The sequence below is a fragment of the Fundulus heteroclitus genome, chromosome 5 (assembly GCF_011125445.2).
Source record: "Fundulus heteroclitus isolate FHET01 chromosome 5, MU-UCD_Fhet_4.1, whole genome shotgun sequence".
Lineage (NCBI taxonomy): Eukaryota > Metazoa > Chordata > Actinopteri > Cyprinodontiformes > Fundulidae > Fundulus > Fundulus heteroclitus.
The window spans coordinates 12,068,503-12,085,855 of NC_046365.1; the positions used below are offsets into that span (position 1 = coordinate 12,068,503).

The 17,353-nt window shown below is 39.7% G+C and overlaps 1 protein-coding gene across 1 annotated transcript; it reads left to right on the top strand.

Annotated features, from left to right (window-relative positions):
- Positions 1-492: 492 nt before the first annotated feature.
- Positions 493-16,934, top strand: pde5aa (phosphodiesterase 5A, cGMP-specific, a). The gene is given in 21 exon segments (XM_036136915.1): positions 493-709; positions 781-1,087; positions 2,506-3,100; positions 5,239-5,322; positions 5,420-5,497; positions 5,603-5,692; positions 5,781-5,933; positions 6,053-6,186; positions 6,188-6,357; positions 9,657-9,832; positions 11,562-11,612; positions 11,777-11,923; positions 12,034-12,162; positions 12,853-12,947; positions 13,756-13,843; positions 14,072-14,172; positions 14,270-14,347; positions 14,428-14,491; positions 14,577-14,651; positions 14,935-15,018; positions 15,701-16,934. Coding segments are annotated over 20 exon segments (2,844 nt in total). The 5' UTR covers positions 493-709; positions 781-836; the 3' UTR covers positions 15,902-16,934.
- The last annotated feature ends 419 nt before the right edge of the window (positions 16,935-17,353 follow it).

The window sequence follows — 17,353 nt, forward strand, 5'->3', positions numbered from 1 at the left end:
AAGCCATCATTTTTCATCCGTTCCGTACCGTTTGAAAATACCTCTGCAAATTCTCAGTTTTCCGGGTCTTCGCTTTTGAAAATAATAATTTAAAGGTGCATAGGGACCTTTGAAATTAATTATTAATTTTCTTTCCGACGTGTAAAACGAGTTATCCTCTATTTACCACAGTTGCCTGTATAAATTCATGAGAGAATGGTTCGGCCGAATCCTCTGGGCGTGCGCGTGGGTGTGACGCGCTGCACGTGCTCGTTCACCTGGCTACTTTGTTGAGTCTCTCGCTAATTTATCGATTAGCGAGAGAATATGGGCTAACGTCTTTCCTCAGAAGACATCACGCCTCTGGTATCGTAAAAGACCTGAGCAGTCGCAGAGGCAGGTGTTTCCTCTTCACTGGTGTCATTTCAACCTGTCGCCAGAGGGGGCAGACGTCTGCAAAAATCCGGGAACTGTTCATTTAACTAACAGTTCATTTAACAAAAAGGTATCCTTCTCATTGTAAGACTATTGTTTGAAAAAACTAAAAAAGACAGAATATTCATCATAGTTTTGAACTGTCTCAAATGTATTTTCATTGAAGTAGTTCTTGGTGATTTTGGAAACATTTGAATGACAACTCCTAAACAGGCCTGAGCTGCTCTGAATCAATCAATTAGTTCTGCGCTTATCGGCTCCAAGAATCTCAACCTGCCAGACCGGCGAAATTAAGGTCAGAGGATTACCTTCAGACATCACCGTGCTTCCTGACACGTCATTAATCACTTGGCCGGTGTTTGCCAGTTGTTGTTTCCTTGTTTTGTTGTACAGTGCAGGGGAACCCTGAAGCCAAGGAGTCCATGGATCCTGGCAGCGGGACTCCCGGTGCGCCCCCTTCTTCTGAAGCCGCCGCTGCTGCGGAGAGGTCAATCCGCAGGACAGAAGTGGGCCTGTCTCCTTCGGTTCAAGGCGCAGGATGGCTCTCTTCCCCGCTGTGGAATCCCCGCTCCAAAGCCAAACAAGCGGCCAAGCTGGGAGGCGAAATATACAGCGACGGAGCGTGGCTGGATGACCACTCGGATTTTACCAGCGCCTACTTTTCACGCAGGGCGTCCGTGAGAGTTTCTGCTTGTTCCTACAGTAGCCTGCTCCATCTGACAACTGAGACAACATTGTTCTGTTTTAAATATATTGAACAATTTTCCCCAATACGTGCATATTATTACTAAGAAGCCCCTAAAGGCACATTGAATGAAACATTTTTTTTAGTGCGCACCAGATACTTTCTGGTGCCGAAAGTATCTGTTGCGCACGAGAAAATAACTGGTAACTTTCACTGAAAGTTTTTTTTTTCCTTCAATATCCTTTTAGGGGCTCGTTGGTGACATCTGAAATGTTGTTTTAAAAGATGCTAAAGCTATGTTTTCACAAAATGATTATTGTTCTCTTGGGTTTCCCCCACCAGTGGAGGTGCTGCACTAATACTTCCTGGGGAGCCTTTCCTTCTACTGCCCCACACACAGCCAAACGCAGACCCACTCCCTCAATGAAACCCATTCTTCCAATCTTGATCAAATCTATTATGTAGCTTATCAGAAACATCAACAATACCAGTACATTTTTTCTCTTCTGGTTGTACTTTCCAGCATGTTTGGCAACATGTCCATAAGAATGTTGTATAGTAGCCTACTGTGTGTTGGGGAGGTTTAAAGAGACATTTACAATTGTCCGGATTCCAAATAAATAGTTTTTACTGGGGCCGTAACTTTGTTTCACCGCAAATCAGCCATTTTGGATTTCCAGGTCAAGGTTAATGAGAAACCTCAAACTTTCCCCTCCTGAAATTCAGACTTTAGGGGACCCTGTGTTGTTTTTTATTTATTTATTTCTTTTCTAATTCAACCATCAACTTGTCTGTTCCCGAATAAAAACAGAACACAATTAAACCAAATCATTCAACTAAAAAAGCAGAGCCAGTAGAAAATAAATATATTAGGAACGTTTTTGTTTTGAGCTGAAGACAAAAAAAAAAAAAAAAACGGTAAAACTCAAAGTCCTATTGTCACACTGATCTGAGATGTCTGACAAGAAGGTTGTACCTGGAGAACCTGCTGTTTACTGAAGGGGTGCTTGTAAAGAGATATTCTGATCCAAATAAATTGATTGATTCATAGCTGTCAGAAGTCATCACAGTTATTAGCCACCTGCGGTGTGTACAGCAATGTCTTTTTTTTCCATTATTTAAACTGTGCTCAGCAATAGGTGCCACCAGACAGTCATGCCACCATTGGAAGAAAGCCAAACTCTTTAACAATGATAATCATTTTAAAAACAACCACTGTCCTGCCCAAAGGTTCATTGTTACTTTGAAATGCATAGAAGGCTGGAGGTCTGATAAACGGATCAGATAGGTCCAGCCCTCTCTGCATTTGCAAGTTTGATGTACTTCCTGATTCAACCACTGTTTACTACAGGATGCATCTGTATTTCATTGTTTATTTTTACTTATCTTCCTGTGTTTGATTTCAGAATTAGTGATCCTCATGCAGAGATGGCACCGAGGTTGCTAAAGAGCACGGGAAACCTTGACATCATCTCCCACAAGGACAGATGTGACTCCCAGGCTTCCCATGACGGTCATAATCCGCAAACGACGGCTCCTCATCGCAGAGCGTCTGTTACCCTTACTCCATATCTCAGTGCCCCTGAGCGGATGGATCACTCCTCTGGCCTTTCATTTTCTCCCTGCCCTCCCGTTTGCCTTTGCTCCAACAAGTTGCCCTTGGCTCCTTCTATTCAGCCTTCAATGGAGCAAAAGAGTGTGTCCTGTGGCCTTGGCGAGGGCTGCCCGTGGCTGATAGGGCTCCTGGGAGAAGGGTTGAGATGCATGGGCTCTGTAGCAGAGCTCTGTCAGGAAGCTCTCAACCATGCTGGGGAGCTGCTGGCTGCTGAGGGCGCTACACTTTCCCTTGTTAGGAAAGTCTACGATGGAGGAAGTGATTTAGAGGAGGTGATAGCCTTAACAGCAATTGGGTGCAATCGGGCACATCAGAAACAATTGCAAAGTGTCATGGAGCTGGCTTTGGCTACAGGTTCACCAATAAACTTGAGAGATGCTCATAAGGTAATTGTTTTTTTGGTTTTTTTTTGTAGTATTGCCTATCGAACGTTTTTTCACAATTTGTCATTTTGCACCACAGCGATGTTGAAGCTCACTGCAGGGAAAATATGTGGAAGAACTGAACTTTTGAGCGTACATGTAAATTACTAAAGGGTGGAAAACTAAGACTGTGCCTGACCTTAAGCACAACATGCCCACTGTGAGACATGGTGGTGGCAGCATCATGCCGTAGGGATGGGATTTGGTCAGTAAGGACGGGGAATCAGCTCACTGTTGGTGGGAAGATGGGCCGAGCTAAATACGGGACGTTTCTATAACAATACTTGTGCGTGTCCATTAAACAGCTGATACTAGGATGGAGATTTACCATTTACCATTTTGGCTGTGCAACAACAGGAGAGACATACCATTAAAAAATCATGTAGGTGTAATTGCAGCTAAAGATGCTTCTGCAATAATAATAAAATACTCAAATCCACTGGATGCAACTGCATACCATATTTTCCTGATTTATATTAGTCTATTGAAGTTTGAGGTTGTAATGTGAGGAAGTGTAAAAAAAAAACCTCTGGAGCATTATTGCTCAGTTGTCATGCAGCCAATGTCCAGTGAGCTTTACTTTTCAAACAGCAGGTTTTGCACAGGAGGTAAAGTTGATTGTTCAAGTGATGAGTGGGAAGGTTTAAAACTAAATTCCAAAAATCCAAGAGCTAACGTCATGGTCTCCCCTGGTTTAGAGACATGTTCGGCAGCATGCTTGTTTCATGGCTTGTGGGAAGCATGTCAGGAAATCCCTGACGGAGCAGCTGCTTTTAATCCTTTTAGACTTAGTCGACTGACGAAGCGGTTTGCTCAGCTGAAGTAATTAGTAATTATGCCTAGCTTTTAGCATGGTAACGTTGACCTGACCCAGGTTCACATAAACACTCACATACAACTGTTCCCAATACACATGGACCAAATTTAGGCTGTTCTCTTTGTCAGTAGACAAACACTATGACGATACTGGCATCAATCTGAAGTTCAGTTTATTGATTAAGGATTGTGCTACACACAAAGGGTTTGCTGAGAGTCTTTGTTTGTTCTAACAACCCGCAGTTCATGCAGTGGCGCAGTAAATGCATGATTTACTCGGCGACGCCCGCACACACACTGACCTCTGCGATCAGAGATGGTGGCACAGGCCACTAAAAGGCTTCCAGCTTGTGCCCTCTCAAGCCCTCGTCTTTATTGCCAATGTCATTAGGGATGAGTTATTTCCTGCTAGAGTTAGGACACCAGTAATCCTTGGTCAGGAGGGATGCTGAGAGGTATTCCAGCTACATCTATTAGTTACAAGTTTTCATACTGCTGAAGCTTTTCACATTTTATGTTACAACCGCAACCTTCATTGTGTTTTTATAAACCTTGGTTTTCAATTCTTTATTTAAAGAAATATACAAAGTGTGATGTGCACTTGTATTCAGCCCTCTGAGTCAACACTTTGTAGAGCCAGCTTTTGTTGCATTTACAGCTGCAGTTTTTTTTTTTTTTAGGTATGCCTCTATCTGCTTGGTGCATCTAGAGACTGAAGGCTTTTGTTATTATTTTTTTTCTAAAATAGTTCACAGTCAGATAATTGGATAGAATATATGTGAGCATCCATTTTCAAGCCTTGCCGTGTATTTTCAATTGTATTCAGGTTGGTACTTTGACAGTGGCCCATTCTAATACAATAATAAGCTTTGATCTAAGCCATTTAACTGCGGCTTCTGACTGAATGTTTAGGGCAGTTGTGTTGCAACATCTTCCGTGAAGTATTTACCTCTATCCATCTACTCACCAACTCTGTCCAACATCTCTTTCCCTGCTGAGAACAAGCAGTCCCATCAGCATGATTCTTGGTGCTGGTCTAGCACATAAGATTCCAACTGAATCCCGTACCGTTTGTGGTTGTACAAAGTTCAGGGTGAATTTGATGCGCTCTGTAACTAAAGCCAACAGATCTCTGAATCTGTTCATACATAATGTATTCGGTCGCCAAACTAGACAAAGATGTAGCCCATTCAGTGGTGCTAAACATGTATTACGTGCACATGTGCTGCAAACAAGTAATAATAAGTAATATTGTGATACCATGTTTTATTTGTTTATCTGTGCAGGACCCCAGGTTCAAGGTAGATAGTGATCAGCGCTCAACGATTAGGACAGTTCTGAGTGTTCCTCTCATGAACCACAGACGAGAGGTAAAATTGATCCTGGCTTTGTTTTGGGTGATTGATTTCGCGTATGAGGTCCTATAACAATGCTGTATAACAATTAGTTGTGTGTTTTATCTCTTAGGTGTTTGGTGTGGTGATAATGGTCAACAAAAGGAATGGATCTGGTTACCATTCTGCTTTCACCACCGTGGATGAAAAGGTGATACTTGGGAGGGGTGGGGGGGGGGGGATCTTTGTTAGAAAACGTATCAACGCCCACCTGGGAGAAATGCTTACCATTTTTGTTTTTATTCTGATTGGTCAGGTGCTGTCAAATCATATGGATGTGTTGGGAATGGTTCTGGAAAACATTCAGCTGTATGAGAGCTCAAGGCAAGAGGCTAAGCGCAGCCAGGTAGCAACCTGACATCTGTTTGGTGTCCTTGTGATAGTCCAGTCTAAGTACAAGCATCATGCTTTAAATGTGTGTGTGTGTCTTTCAGGCTCTGGTAGAAATGGCACAGGTGCTATCAAAGAAGCATCATTCATTTGAAGTTCTTTTGAGCAAGATGGCTGCCACAATCATGCCTTTCACACATGCGCAGTACTGCACCATCTTCATCCCCAGTGATCTAAACTCAGTCTCGAAGGATCAGGTGGATCACCTTAATACTACCCTCTTTTGCATTTTGTTTATTTTTTTTATATTACCTGTCTGATCTATGTTGTTTCATACAACAATGTATTTTCTCTTGCTTTGTGGCTTTTACCATAGATTGTATTCTCATGTGTGATACACTTGGAGTGTGAAGAGCTTGGAGCAACTTGCCAAATCTACAGAAGGTATTTTCTACACAGAATAAAACTACAATTTAGCTCCTTTTTATTTTTATGTTTTAGTTATAAAACATCATATGTTTATATTTTGTAGGGAGCATGACATCAGTGATATAGATCCATCACACGCCTGTCAAACAATGATCGCTATGGAAACTCTTAATATGGCAAAGAGCACTGTTGAATCAGAGAGGAGCATCATTTGCTGCCCTGTAAGAAATGAAAGGTCGGAAAACGTCATTGGTGAGTCTCTCCCTTTTACGTAGTTTTGTAAGCTTGTCACTTAGCAGTGACCTTTGTCCAAAATGATTTTCAAGCAAAGATTTAAGTTTGAAGGACAGCACAGTTTACCTGACTCCGCCAGATAGATTTGCTCCGCATATCCATCTGGAAACCTTCCGTTGAAGTAATTTTGGGAAGGGGCGAAAATACTGGTCAGCTGATTGGCCTATGTTGGTGATAGACGGGCCAAATAAACCAATCAGATTCGTCGTCGCTCGTAACAGAGCGACGACGAAAACACAACCACAAGCCAAGCTACTCTTGCTGCTGCAGGTAAAGGCTCGTTAGCTCAGCAGAGAAATACTCTGTAATTCCGATAAAACTTGCTCGATAGCCGCGCTAACGCTAGTTTCATCGGCTGAAGCCGCCATGCTCTTTAGACTGAACTGACGCGCTTCCCGTTGCGTCACACCTCAACCCGCCTCAAAGCCAACGCTGATTGGACGTTCGTTTGGTGAACGGCTCCAAATTTTCTTCAACGGAGGGTATCCAGACTTAACCTGACAACAGCCAGCTGCATGTATCGCTCCGCCTAGCTCCACTCACATACATCTGGGACACGGCTCATTGAAAATGATTTCCCCAACCAAATTTTTGGTCTGGCCAATCAGGACGCAGGGCGGGTGTTTCATGGATGTGACGTAGTGGAGAAGCCACCGTGAGATTCCAACAACAATGGCGGCTCGCATCGAGGAAGCAAGCGTTAGCATTGATGCTGCTATTTCTTCCGTGTTTTCCAATCTACCTAATATTGTTTCATTAAAACAACATCAGAGAACGGCTCGGGCGGTCAGCCCGGGATCGACTCCGACCCGCGGCGCTTTGCTGGCTGTCTTCCCCCCTCTTCTTAGCGCCTGGACCGGCTCGCGGAGCGGGGGGGTGGACGACACGTTTTCCGCGGCCGCCTCGCCAAGATAGCGCTGCGGGAAACCCTGCACTACAGCCGCAAACACATAAAAAAAAAATAAAAGTTTTTTTTTTTTTCCGCGTCGGTCTCATCAGCGTCACGGGTTAGCTTCGGTGTGAGTGGTTGAAATAGCACGTTGATAAAGATGACAGACAAGTGGCTTATCCAATCATATGCAAGGAGTTTTGATAAGGCCCAGCCTTCAGTAAAGGCAATGCCTATGGCCGTGTCCCAGATGTATGTGAGTGGAGCTAGGCGGAGCGATACATGCAGCTGGCTGTTGTCAGGTTAATCCAGACTGATCTGCGAGTGAAACCTTGAAACCTCGCGAGATCAGGATGGTCTCACGAGGCTACAGCACAGTGAGGTCAGAGGGGAAATTGCTTGAATAATGAAAATAAGTGTCAATAGCTGCCACACGTATATGAAACCACATCAAGTAATATTCCATCCTAAGCTGTAAAAACCAGCAGCACATGAAGGTACTGTAGTCAAATATTTTTTTAGACTTTTAAATAAAAAAAAATCTACAACCAACTCAAAAGGGAAACTTTGTGTGTTTAACAGCTAACTTTAGAAGGTAAATCAGCAACAATCTATGTTCTGTCCATTATCTATTTCATTTGAATGAAATTAAACATCATCAGCATGTCAGCACAGCCGTGACTTTTTTGGACTCCACTACACTTTCACAGATTTAGTCCAAAAAATGTCATCGTTATTGAAAACCCAAGGTCTTTTAGCAGTCAAACTGCTGAAATCAAACAGTCAAACTAATGTTTTTATGTGGATTCATTCTACAAAGAGTGATAGAATTCAAGCGTTTAATTCTGTTTAGGGTGATTGTGGCTCACTGCTGAATAAAATGGCAAAATTCCAGTTCTCTGATAATTAGAAAATGGCAAAGCAAACAAAAAAGTATTTGTTTGCCTACTGCAAAGTATGTCCATTTATTGTACAATATATACACTCAATACTGGGTACAGGCTCCTTCTGCATCAGTGCAATGTGGCCTGGAGGAGGTCAGAAATGTTTAGGAATGTCAGGTTGCTTTGGTAGCAGCCTTCAGCTCTGCTTTAATGGCATTCATTCTCCTTTTGGAAAACCCCTATAGATTCTGTTAGGCGAGTATTCCCTATCAATCAAGCACAATGGTACCATTGTCATTGAGACAGGTACTGGTTGTTGTGACAGCATGAACAGGCTCCAAGACTCCTGGAAAAGGAAATCAGCATCTTCATAAATTTTCCTCAGCAGAAGGAAGCATCCTATAACATTTTCTGGTAGATGGTTGTACTGCACTTGATAAAACACAAATAGAATAAAAAAAATTCCTGTGCACCACTGTGCAACAGTCCAGCATCTTTTCTGCTTAGTCCTTCTTTCTTGAATGGGGTTTACTTGACAAGTCTTTCAACTCAACCTTCCAACAATATGCGTACATAGAACACTCTACAGCAATAACCTTTTGAGGTATACACTTTAAGCAAAAGGTGTCAATTGTAAAGTCTACTCCATGATTGTATAGGCCAGGGGTTTGCAACCTCAACAACTCAAAGGGCCATTTTTTCCTTCAGTCCAGCTAAATATTGCGCGTTTAGAGCCACAAATGTAACATGACCTTTTGTCAACTGTAAGAATTTTTGCTAAATATGTACTATAGGAAATGTGTTGCTATTTTTGCATAACCACCATTGTATTTCTCATTTTGCAAACTCTAAAGGTTTTGCAAAAGAGGATGGGTAAATTTTCTTTTATGGGATCTTAGTATTTGTGGGAGATTATGTAAAATATAAAGAAAAGCATATCCAACTTAACGGCAAGAAAAAGATCTGAAAAATTTATTACTGGTACTTGTTAGTGTTGTTCTGTTGTGGAAATTCACTGTAATTGTTCCATGAAAAAACTTAAAAACTGATCAAACCTGCATGTTTTCATATCTATATTTAAAGTTATTAATCTAACTTTTAGATTATATGTATGTACTTAAATGCTTGTATGAACATCTTCCATGGTTCTTTGAACTACGCTTTCAGTACTGAAATTTGTTAACTCTTGATGGTGGGAGCTTCATTATGGGAACTTTTTGTCAGTCATATTTCTCAGCGGTTCATTAACAGTAGACTGTGCAGGCTTTGAAACCTAAGTCAATACGTCAGATATTTTTTTTTGTTTCACTCTTTTCATCTTCATGCATGGTCTATTGTTTGTATAGGTGGATTTTTTTTTATTAAAAGGCATTCTTTTAACCTGCATAACATCAATCCATAATAATAGGAGCAGCGTTGTGTTTCACTAAAGACTGAACATTACTAAACATCTTTGTTGTGTTGCTTGTTCTTCTGTGATTTAGCTGTGTGCCAGCTGATGAACAAACGGACTAGAGACTCTGATGAACTGGAGCCCTTTAACCGATATGATGAGCGACTCTTGGAGGACCTGGGTGTGTATTGTGGCCTGGCCTTACAGTATGCTCACACTGTCAAGATCACTGAGGCGCGGAGGGCCAGTATAGAAGTCACAGAGGAGGTAGGAAACTAATCTACCTACTGCTGTTAGTATTGGTCTTCTGACCGTTCTGAGTGACATCATAATATCTATCAAAACAGCATACACACTCCTAAAAGTTGTTACAGGTGTGGTTTAAGTAATTGTTTTAGAAAAGTTGTATTTTCAGTATTTTTCAGGTGTAGAAAGGTTTGGAAAATGAAAAAAAAAAAAGATTTTGAGGAACATTTTTATTTCAAGACATCTAAAGGTTCTACCCTTCATCTGTCCCTTTTTTTATTCTTTTGTCCCTTCTTGTATACCTATGTGTGTGATTCTTTCTTTCCTTTATTGTTTCCCCTCTTTATTTTCTCTTTCTCCATCTTTTTACTGTGTCCTTCCTTTCTTATGTTCTACCTCCATCCTTTCTAGAAAGGACACATATAACCCTGTCCTTTCCATCGTGTATCCTGCTCTCTTTCCTTCTTTTATTCTGACCTTACATTTGTATCCTTCATTACTTCTTCCCTTGCTTTCTTACCTTTACATTTTCTTTGTTTCTTTTGTTGTACCTCCTTTCTTTCTGCCTATTCTTCCTTCATTTATTAGGGAGGCAAAACTTCCCTCTGGCTTTCCTTCTTGATGTCTTTCTTACCTTGTGTCATGTCTTATTTCTACATCACTTCCTTTCTTGTCTTTACTTGTTTTCTTGCGTTTTCATTTCCTTATGACTTTCATTCTTTTCTCCCTTGATTCCCTTGATTGAAGTGCATACAGAAATATGGTTCTAAGAAGATTCCTCTTTGCACAATCTCTCTAGACAGCCCATAGTCCTGGCTCCTCCCATGCCCTCTTCTCCTTAGCTCACGCCAAGGATTTACTATATTAGGTCTGATGAATGTAATGTCCATGTGAGAAGGTTGTTTTTTGTCAATGATTTTTGTGTGTATTTGGCTATCAAGTCTCCATTTAGCCATGCTATTTAATAAAGTTCCAATGGCCTTTAGGTGGAAAATAGCCCCACAGAATCCCAGAATCCCTCAACCAAACTTCACACACTGGGCACGAGTTGCTTTCAAACAGATTCATTTTGTGTACAAAGCGCCCTGAAGTGTTTGTTGCTGGAGCTCAATTGGATCTTTTTGTCAAATCATATTCATATGGCAATAAAATAGTGAGTTACTGATTACAAGTTATTTGGCCTTTTGCTGTTTTTTTTTTTTTTTATATATCTGATAAATTGTTTGGGGTGCCAATAACTGTAGCACTAGCAATTTAGTGATTTTTTTTTTTTTTTTATGTAGGCTTTATCCCTAGAGAGTACAATAATGTTCTCCAATGAAACTCTAAATTTGCCACACATACAGGTAAAGTGGTTGGCACGGTTTTGTCTCTGAAGTAAGTGGTCAGGTTTGTATCCCCAGAAGTTCTGTATACCAGATCATCCCATGCATGTGTGGGATTTGTCCTGATACTCTAATAGCCTCCCACAAATCAAATAAATTAATTTTTGTGGCTTATTGGTAGTTCTGAATGGAGTACTGCAAAGTGGAGAGTTTATTGTAGATTGTTTGAGCAAAAAAATAATTTATTTTCCTTCATAACCAGCCATTGAGGTTGGTGTTGTTTGTAACAACAGTTATTTTGAACTTTATGTTGATTTGTAATGATGTGAAATGTTTGAGTTTTCTTTTATAGTAGTTCTGACTATTAGAAAAGTATGTTTCAACTTTATTTATAGAGTGATTTTATTTGAATGATCATTTTTCAGGTTCTTGCCTACCACATTACTGCAGCAGAACAGGACATTAAGGCACTGCAGGTGATTTTTCTTTTCTTGCACAGTCTTTTGTTTCCATAACAGGATGTAAAATTTGACTAATGAAATACCTGCATATTAAGCAAAAGTTGATTATAAAATACGTATTTGTTTGTGTGTGTTACTTACTTACTTGTGTGGTGCCGATAATGATGTTGGGTTTGCAGGAGGCCCCGATTCCTTCAGCGGAATCACTGAATATTTTGGACTTCCGTTTCTCTGATTTTGGCCTACCAGAAGACGCCACCACTCAGGCCACCGTTCGAATGTTTCTGGACCTGAATTTGCTGCAGGACTTTAACATTGATTACAAGGTAACTGAACTGTGTTGTTTCCATAATCATAAAGCATAAAGCAGATTACCTTGTCTTTACACTGTAGTAAAAACCTATCTGTCAGTTGTCTCAATCTCTTTTCTGCACAGAGCCTTTGTCAGTGGGTCCTGACAGTGAGACGTGGCTACAGGAGCAACGTTCCTTATCACAACTGGAGTCACGCACTGAGCACTGCTCAAAGCATGTTTGCTATGCTCATGGCCACAGATCAGCTGCAGGTGAGTGAACGTAGTCCCATATTACTAAATGTGCAGGGGGGGGGGGGGATATATACAAAATACTGCATTTATAAGTTAATTTAATAAATCAATTCATGCCTTTGAATTATACTCTTAGGAGTGAGTCCACAATGTCATCTTTAAACAAATGTTAAATCATGTTAAGAAGTGATGATCTGCTTCAAATGTTACCAAAAAACTTGTCATACTATAAAGGCAGGTTTTGTAGATTAAAGATAAATATTTCATTTACATTTATTTAGCTCTTAATTTGGTTACCTTGGCAACAGGGAAACACACTTTATCCATAGTCAGTCCTTTAACAAACTATAAGGTTTGAATGTCAGAGTTTACCGACAGGAGAATATTAGCCCTTTTAAACATCTAAATATACAAATGTATTAGGGATCATTTCTTCAATAAGCGAAGATTTTACACAGGTATTGCCGAATTACAAAGAAAATCATGGAAAAGCAGCTGAAACTGACTGAGATTTCTGTCCTTACCTTGATATGTGTGCTTTAGCTTATCTAATTTGATTGAAAGGTTTTATGTTAAAAATATATACAGACTATACTGACAGACAAACATGACAAAACTCACATTTTAACACAGAGAAGCATAGATTAGGCTCATTGTACTCCTGTGTTGTGGTCTTCATGCCTTCCTTTTGATGTCTTTGTGTCTCAGAGCATTTTTTCTCGCCTGGAGATCTTAGCACTGATGATAGCCACCCTGAACCATGATATCGACCACAGAGGAGTTAGTAACTCCTACATAGAAAGGTGATCTTTTTTTAAATTTAATTCCATATTTACATAAACAGTATTATGTGATGCTAAGTGCGCATTTGTCACATTACTGCCTCAAATATTTATTTATTTAACTAGGATTTGATGGGACAGACAAAACACTAATTGGTGCATAATTGGTAGTGTTTCCCCATTTTTTACAAATACATTTCTAAAAACAGTGGCGAGCGCTTGTATTGATCCCCCCGTCCCCTAATTCCCTGAAATAAAATATAGTGCAACCAGCTGCCTGCATAAGTGACCTAATTAGTAAGAGTCCATCTGTGCATAAATTTACCTCAGAATAAATCCAGATGTTCTGCAAAGGCCTCAAAGGTTTGTTAAGAGAGAATTAGTGAATAAATGGCATCACGAGGACCAAGAAACCTCAGAGACAGCTCAGAGAGAAAGTTGTAGAGAAGTCTAAGGAAGGCTTAGGTAATGAAACCTTATTCCGAGTTTTAAACTTCTTATAGAAGTTTAAAGGTCAGTGATCTAAAGCCAGGACACAGCAGATGCAAATGAAGGACATTTAAAATGCCTTCCAGGGATAGCGGGAGGAAAAACACAGAGCTGTGTGGTGTGTACCATATACATTCCACAGTTTGTGGTATGAATGGGGTATTGAACATGTATCAATTTCCTTCCAATTTACAAGTATGCTCAATTTTCTGTTGCATATCACCAAATCCAAAGAAAACACATAGAAGTTAATGGTTGGAATGTGACAAAATGCAAAAAAGTTTAATGAATCTGAATACTTCTGCAAGACACTGCACCCTGCGTTCTTTCTGTCTTGTAGGTCCCAGCAGCCTCTAGCTCAGCTGTACGGCCACTCGTCTTTAGAGAACCACCACTACAACCTGTGCATCTTCATTCTAAACAACACTGTAAGATCTGATTTCCCTGTTTGTTTGTTTTTTGTTTGTTTTCTTCTCAGTTGTAAATCATATTTAATTTTGCAAGTATTTGCCCTCCCCAGTTTGTCCCATGTTGCCTTTTCTAATAATTTCAGTCTTAATTGAAATTTAGTATCAATTATATTGCTATAGCAAACGCTTATAGCAAATGTAATTAACACCAAATCCAAAGCCTGATTCTCTCTCATGTTCTTCCAGGGGAGCCAGATCCTCAGCGGCCTGTCAGTGGAGGACCACAGAGCTGTACTGCACATGATCAAAAGGGCAATCCTTGCCACTAACCTTAATGTCTACATGCAGTATGTTTCAACAAATGCTGTCAAAGCAGGCAGAGCCACAGCCTTACGTGAGAATTATTCTAAGCCGACGTACATTCCTTTGCTGTGCTGTTTGTAGGAGAAGAGGGGAGTTTATTTCTCTTGGTGAGAAAAGCTGGGTGAACTGGAGGAGTGAGAAACAAAGAGATTTGCTGAGGTGAGAGCAAAAGTGATTCGTTAGGAGGAATTTATAACTCGGTGGGAAGTTATCTTCTATGTTGTCGATTTACCTGACAGATCGATGCTTATGACTGCAAGCGACCTATCGGCTATCACAAAGCCTTGGCCTGAGCAAAAACGGGTATGTATCACAGTCCTGATTGCGTGAACAAACATGGTCCCTCTGATTTGATGACGGCTTTTACCTTCATCTCGTCTCCTAACAGATCGCCAACCTTGTTGCCATGGAGTTCTTTGCACAAGGGGACAAAGAGAGAGAGGAGTTTAAAACTAAACCGATCGTAAGTTACATTTTAGTAGGAGCTTGTCTTGGTGCAGAAAATGTTGGAATACAGAGTTTGCTTACAATGTATAGAGAAAATCTTACCATCATTTCCTGGTAGAATGTATTGAACCACAACTTATATAAGATGGTGGAGTAATCTAACTGCAAGAGGACTCCATTTTGGATAAAACATGAATTGAAAGAATCTTTCTTGTTCTGTTTAGATTTCTGTCTGATAGAATATGGACACCATTAATCAAATGTGTTTAAACCAATGCGTTTCACTTCTTTCTCATCAGGACATAATGGACAGAGAAAACAGCACACGTCTTCCGTACATGCAGGTTGAATACATCGATGAGATCTGCTTCCCCCTATACAAGGTGGTTTGACATTGTCATTGAGGCTTTAAGTACAGGGACTTGCTGAGGTCTTCATAGCGCCTAAAGGTTTTTATTTTTGGTCACATTGTAACTACAATGAACTTTATTGGGAAGTTAATGAAACAGACTTACACAAAACAGCACATCAGTCAAAGTGGAACTCTGGCTGTATGTTTGGAGTTGTGGTCCTGGTGGAAGGTAAACGTGTGACCCTAGTTTCAAGTCCTTTGCAGCCTCAAACAGGTTTCTCCCAAGTTTGCTCTATATTCAGCTCCATCTTCCCATCAGCTTCCCTACTCCTGCAATAGAAAAGCATTAGTACAGCATGCTCCTGCCACCGTTACGCAATACATTTGAGACCACATGTTCAGGGGCGGGTTTCGTGTAAAATTCCTGTCACACAAAACATTTTACATGCAGGTCACAACATCTAGTCTAATTTGTTTTTTTTAAGAAATCATTTTAAAAACCATTTATTTTTCCCCCACTTTACAATTATGTGCTATTTTGTGTTGGTCAAGCTATACAATCCCCCTTAAAATTGTGGCTGTATGATGACAAAATGTAGAAAGGTTCAACAGGTATACATACTCCTGCAAGGTTCTGTATGTTTACAATATCTCCCACACTTTTGCCACTCCACTGCTATGTTAAATCCTCTCTGCCTCTCTGTGATCCACAGGCCGTATCAAAGTTATTTGACAGCTGCTCTCCATTGCTGAATGCTTGTGAAAGAAACAGAAAAAACTGGTTGCATCTTGCTGAAGGCACACAGGGAGAAAAGCTTGAAGACGACTGCAGTTTACGCTTGGAAACTCATACAAATGAAGAAGAGGAGACAGCAAGAGGAAGAGAACAATTGTCAGAAGAAAAAGACGGCTGACGTTTTGAAGCAGGACAAAATTTTCTCTTGCAGTTTTTTTTGGTTTTTTTTCTGGACTTATTTAACTAAAAATGAATCTGGAACCCATGGTCAGTAAGCTTATTTTTATTGCTGAAGATACACCAAAGTCAACATTGAGCTTGTTGTTTAACACACGCCAGTCAATTTAAATGTCTTTCTGAACTGTTTACTTTAATAATTTCTTAATTTAAACATTATTTCTGTGTTTATTCATAGTGCTCATGAGATTAGTAATCTGCAAAATATGTTGTGAGCATAAAACAATAATTTGCTATGTATTGTTTTGTTTTTTTACATTAAGTTACTATTTTTATATGTGCTATGTACTTTTATGCACTTGTATAGAGATCTATATACTTGCCCCCACCAAAAAAAAGAAGAAAAAAATCAAAGGCCTACTAGTCGTTAGTAAAATGCGCAAAAAACTTTCTTGTCCAGCTACATACTTATGTAAGCATATACATGTTCACATTCACTCAGAAGGCACTTACCTTAGTATTCAGGGATTGTCCAAGTGTGGGATATAGGAGGACGTAGACATCTGCATCCCCCCACCAACTAAATGGCTCTTTTTGGTAATGTTTTAGTTGTCACTATGCTTATTTGTTTAAATCATACTTAACATGTTTTTGTACAGTTTTATTTTTTTAACTTTTTATTTATCTAGCCGGAAATGTCTCAGGGTTTGATTTCAGTAATCTAGTCGCCTTATTATTATAAGTCATTTTAACTTTCTGAATGAATGACAAAAAATATTAAACTTTTTCCCAATATTGTATTTTTTTTTTTTCAGCTCTACCTGCAGATATAAATATGTTTTAATTTATTCATTCTCTCTCTCCTGGTGCAGTGTTTTTGCAGTCCTCCAACCTAAATTCTGAGCGTAATATAAAAATAATTAGTGATGAAGAAATGCAAAAGGTTAATATTAATTTGGATGTTGATAATATATAAATGTGTCTGTTAGTGAAGCCACCTTAGGTGCATCTTGAAAATCTATCCAAAGGAAAAAAGGGAACGGGAAGAAGAAAATAGTGCCGTAGTGGACAAAAGATTGTGACTTTTCTCGAAATAAAGCTTTGATTGTTACAGAAAAATCAGAACTATCAGAATTTTATTGAACATAAAAGGTCACAAGCTCTTGTTAAAAGAACTGTAAAATATGCAAAAAAGGATTATTGGGAATTGAAACATTTTGTTCCGTTGGTAAAGAGACAAAAAAGTCAAATATTTGGGCAATGATAAAAAGAATGAGGGGAATTAAAACGGATTATGGATATCCAGTTCTAAAGGATGGAGCTATAATTGCTGTGACAGAGGAGGAGAAATATGTTAGTGGAGGAGTTTGTTAAAACTCTTAGCTCATATAATCTAAATGAAAAAGAAAAAAGGGAAGAGAATCTACAGTCAATGAAAACAGTCAATTTTTAG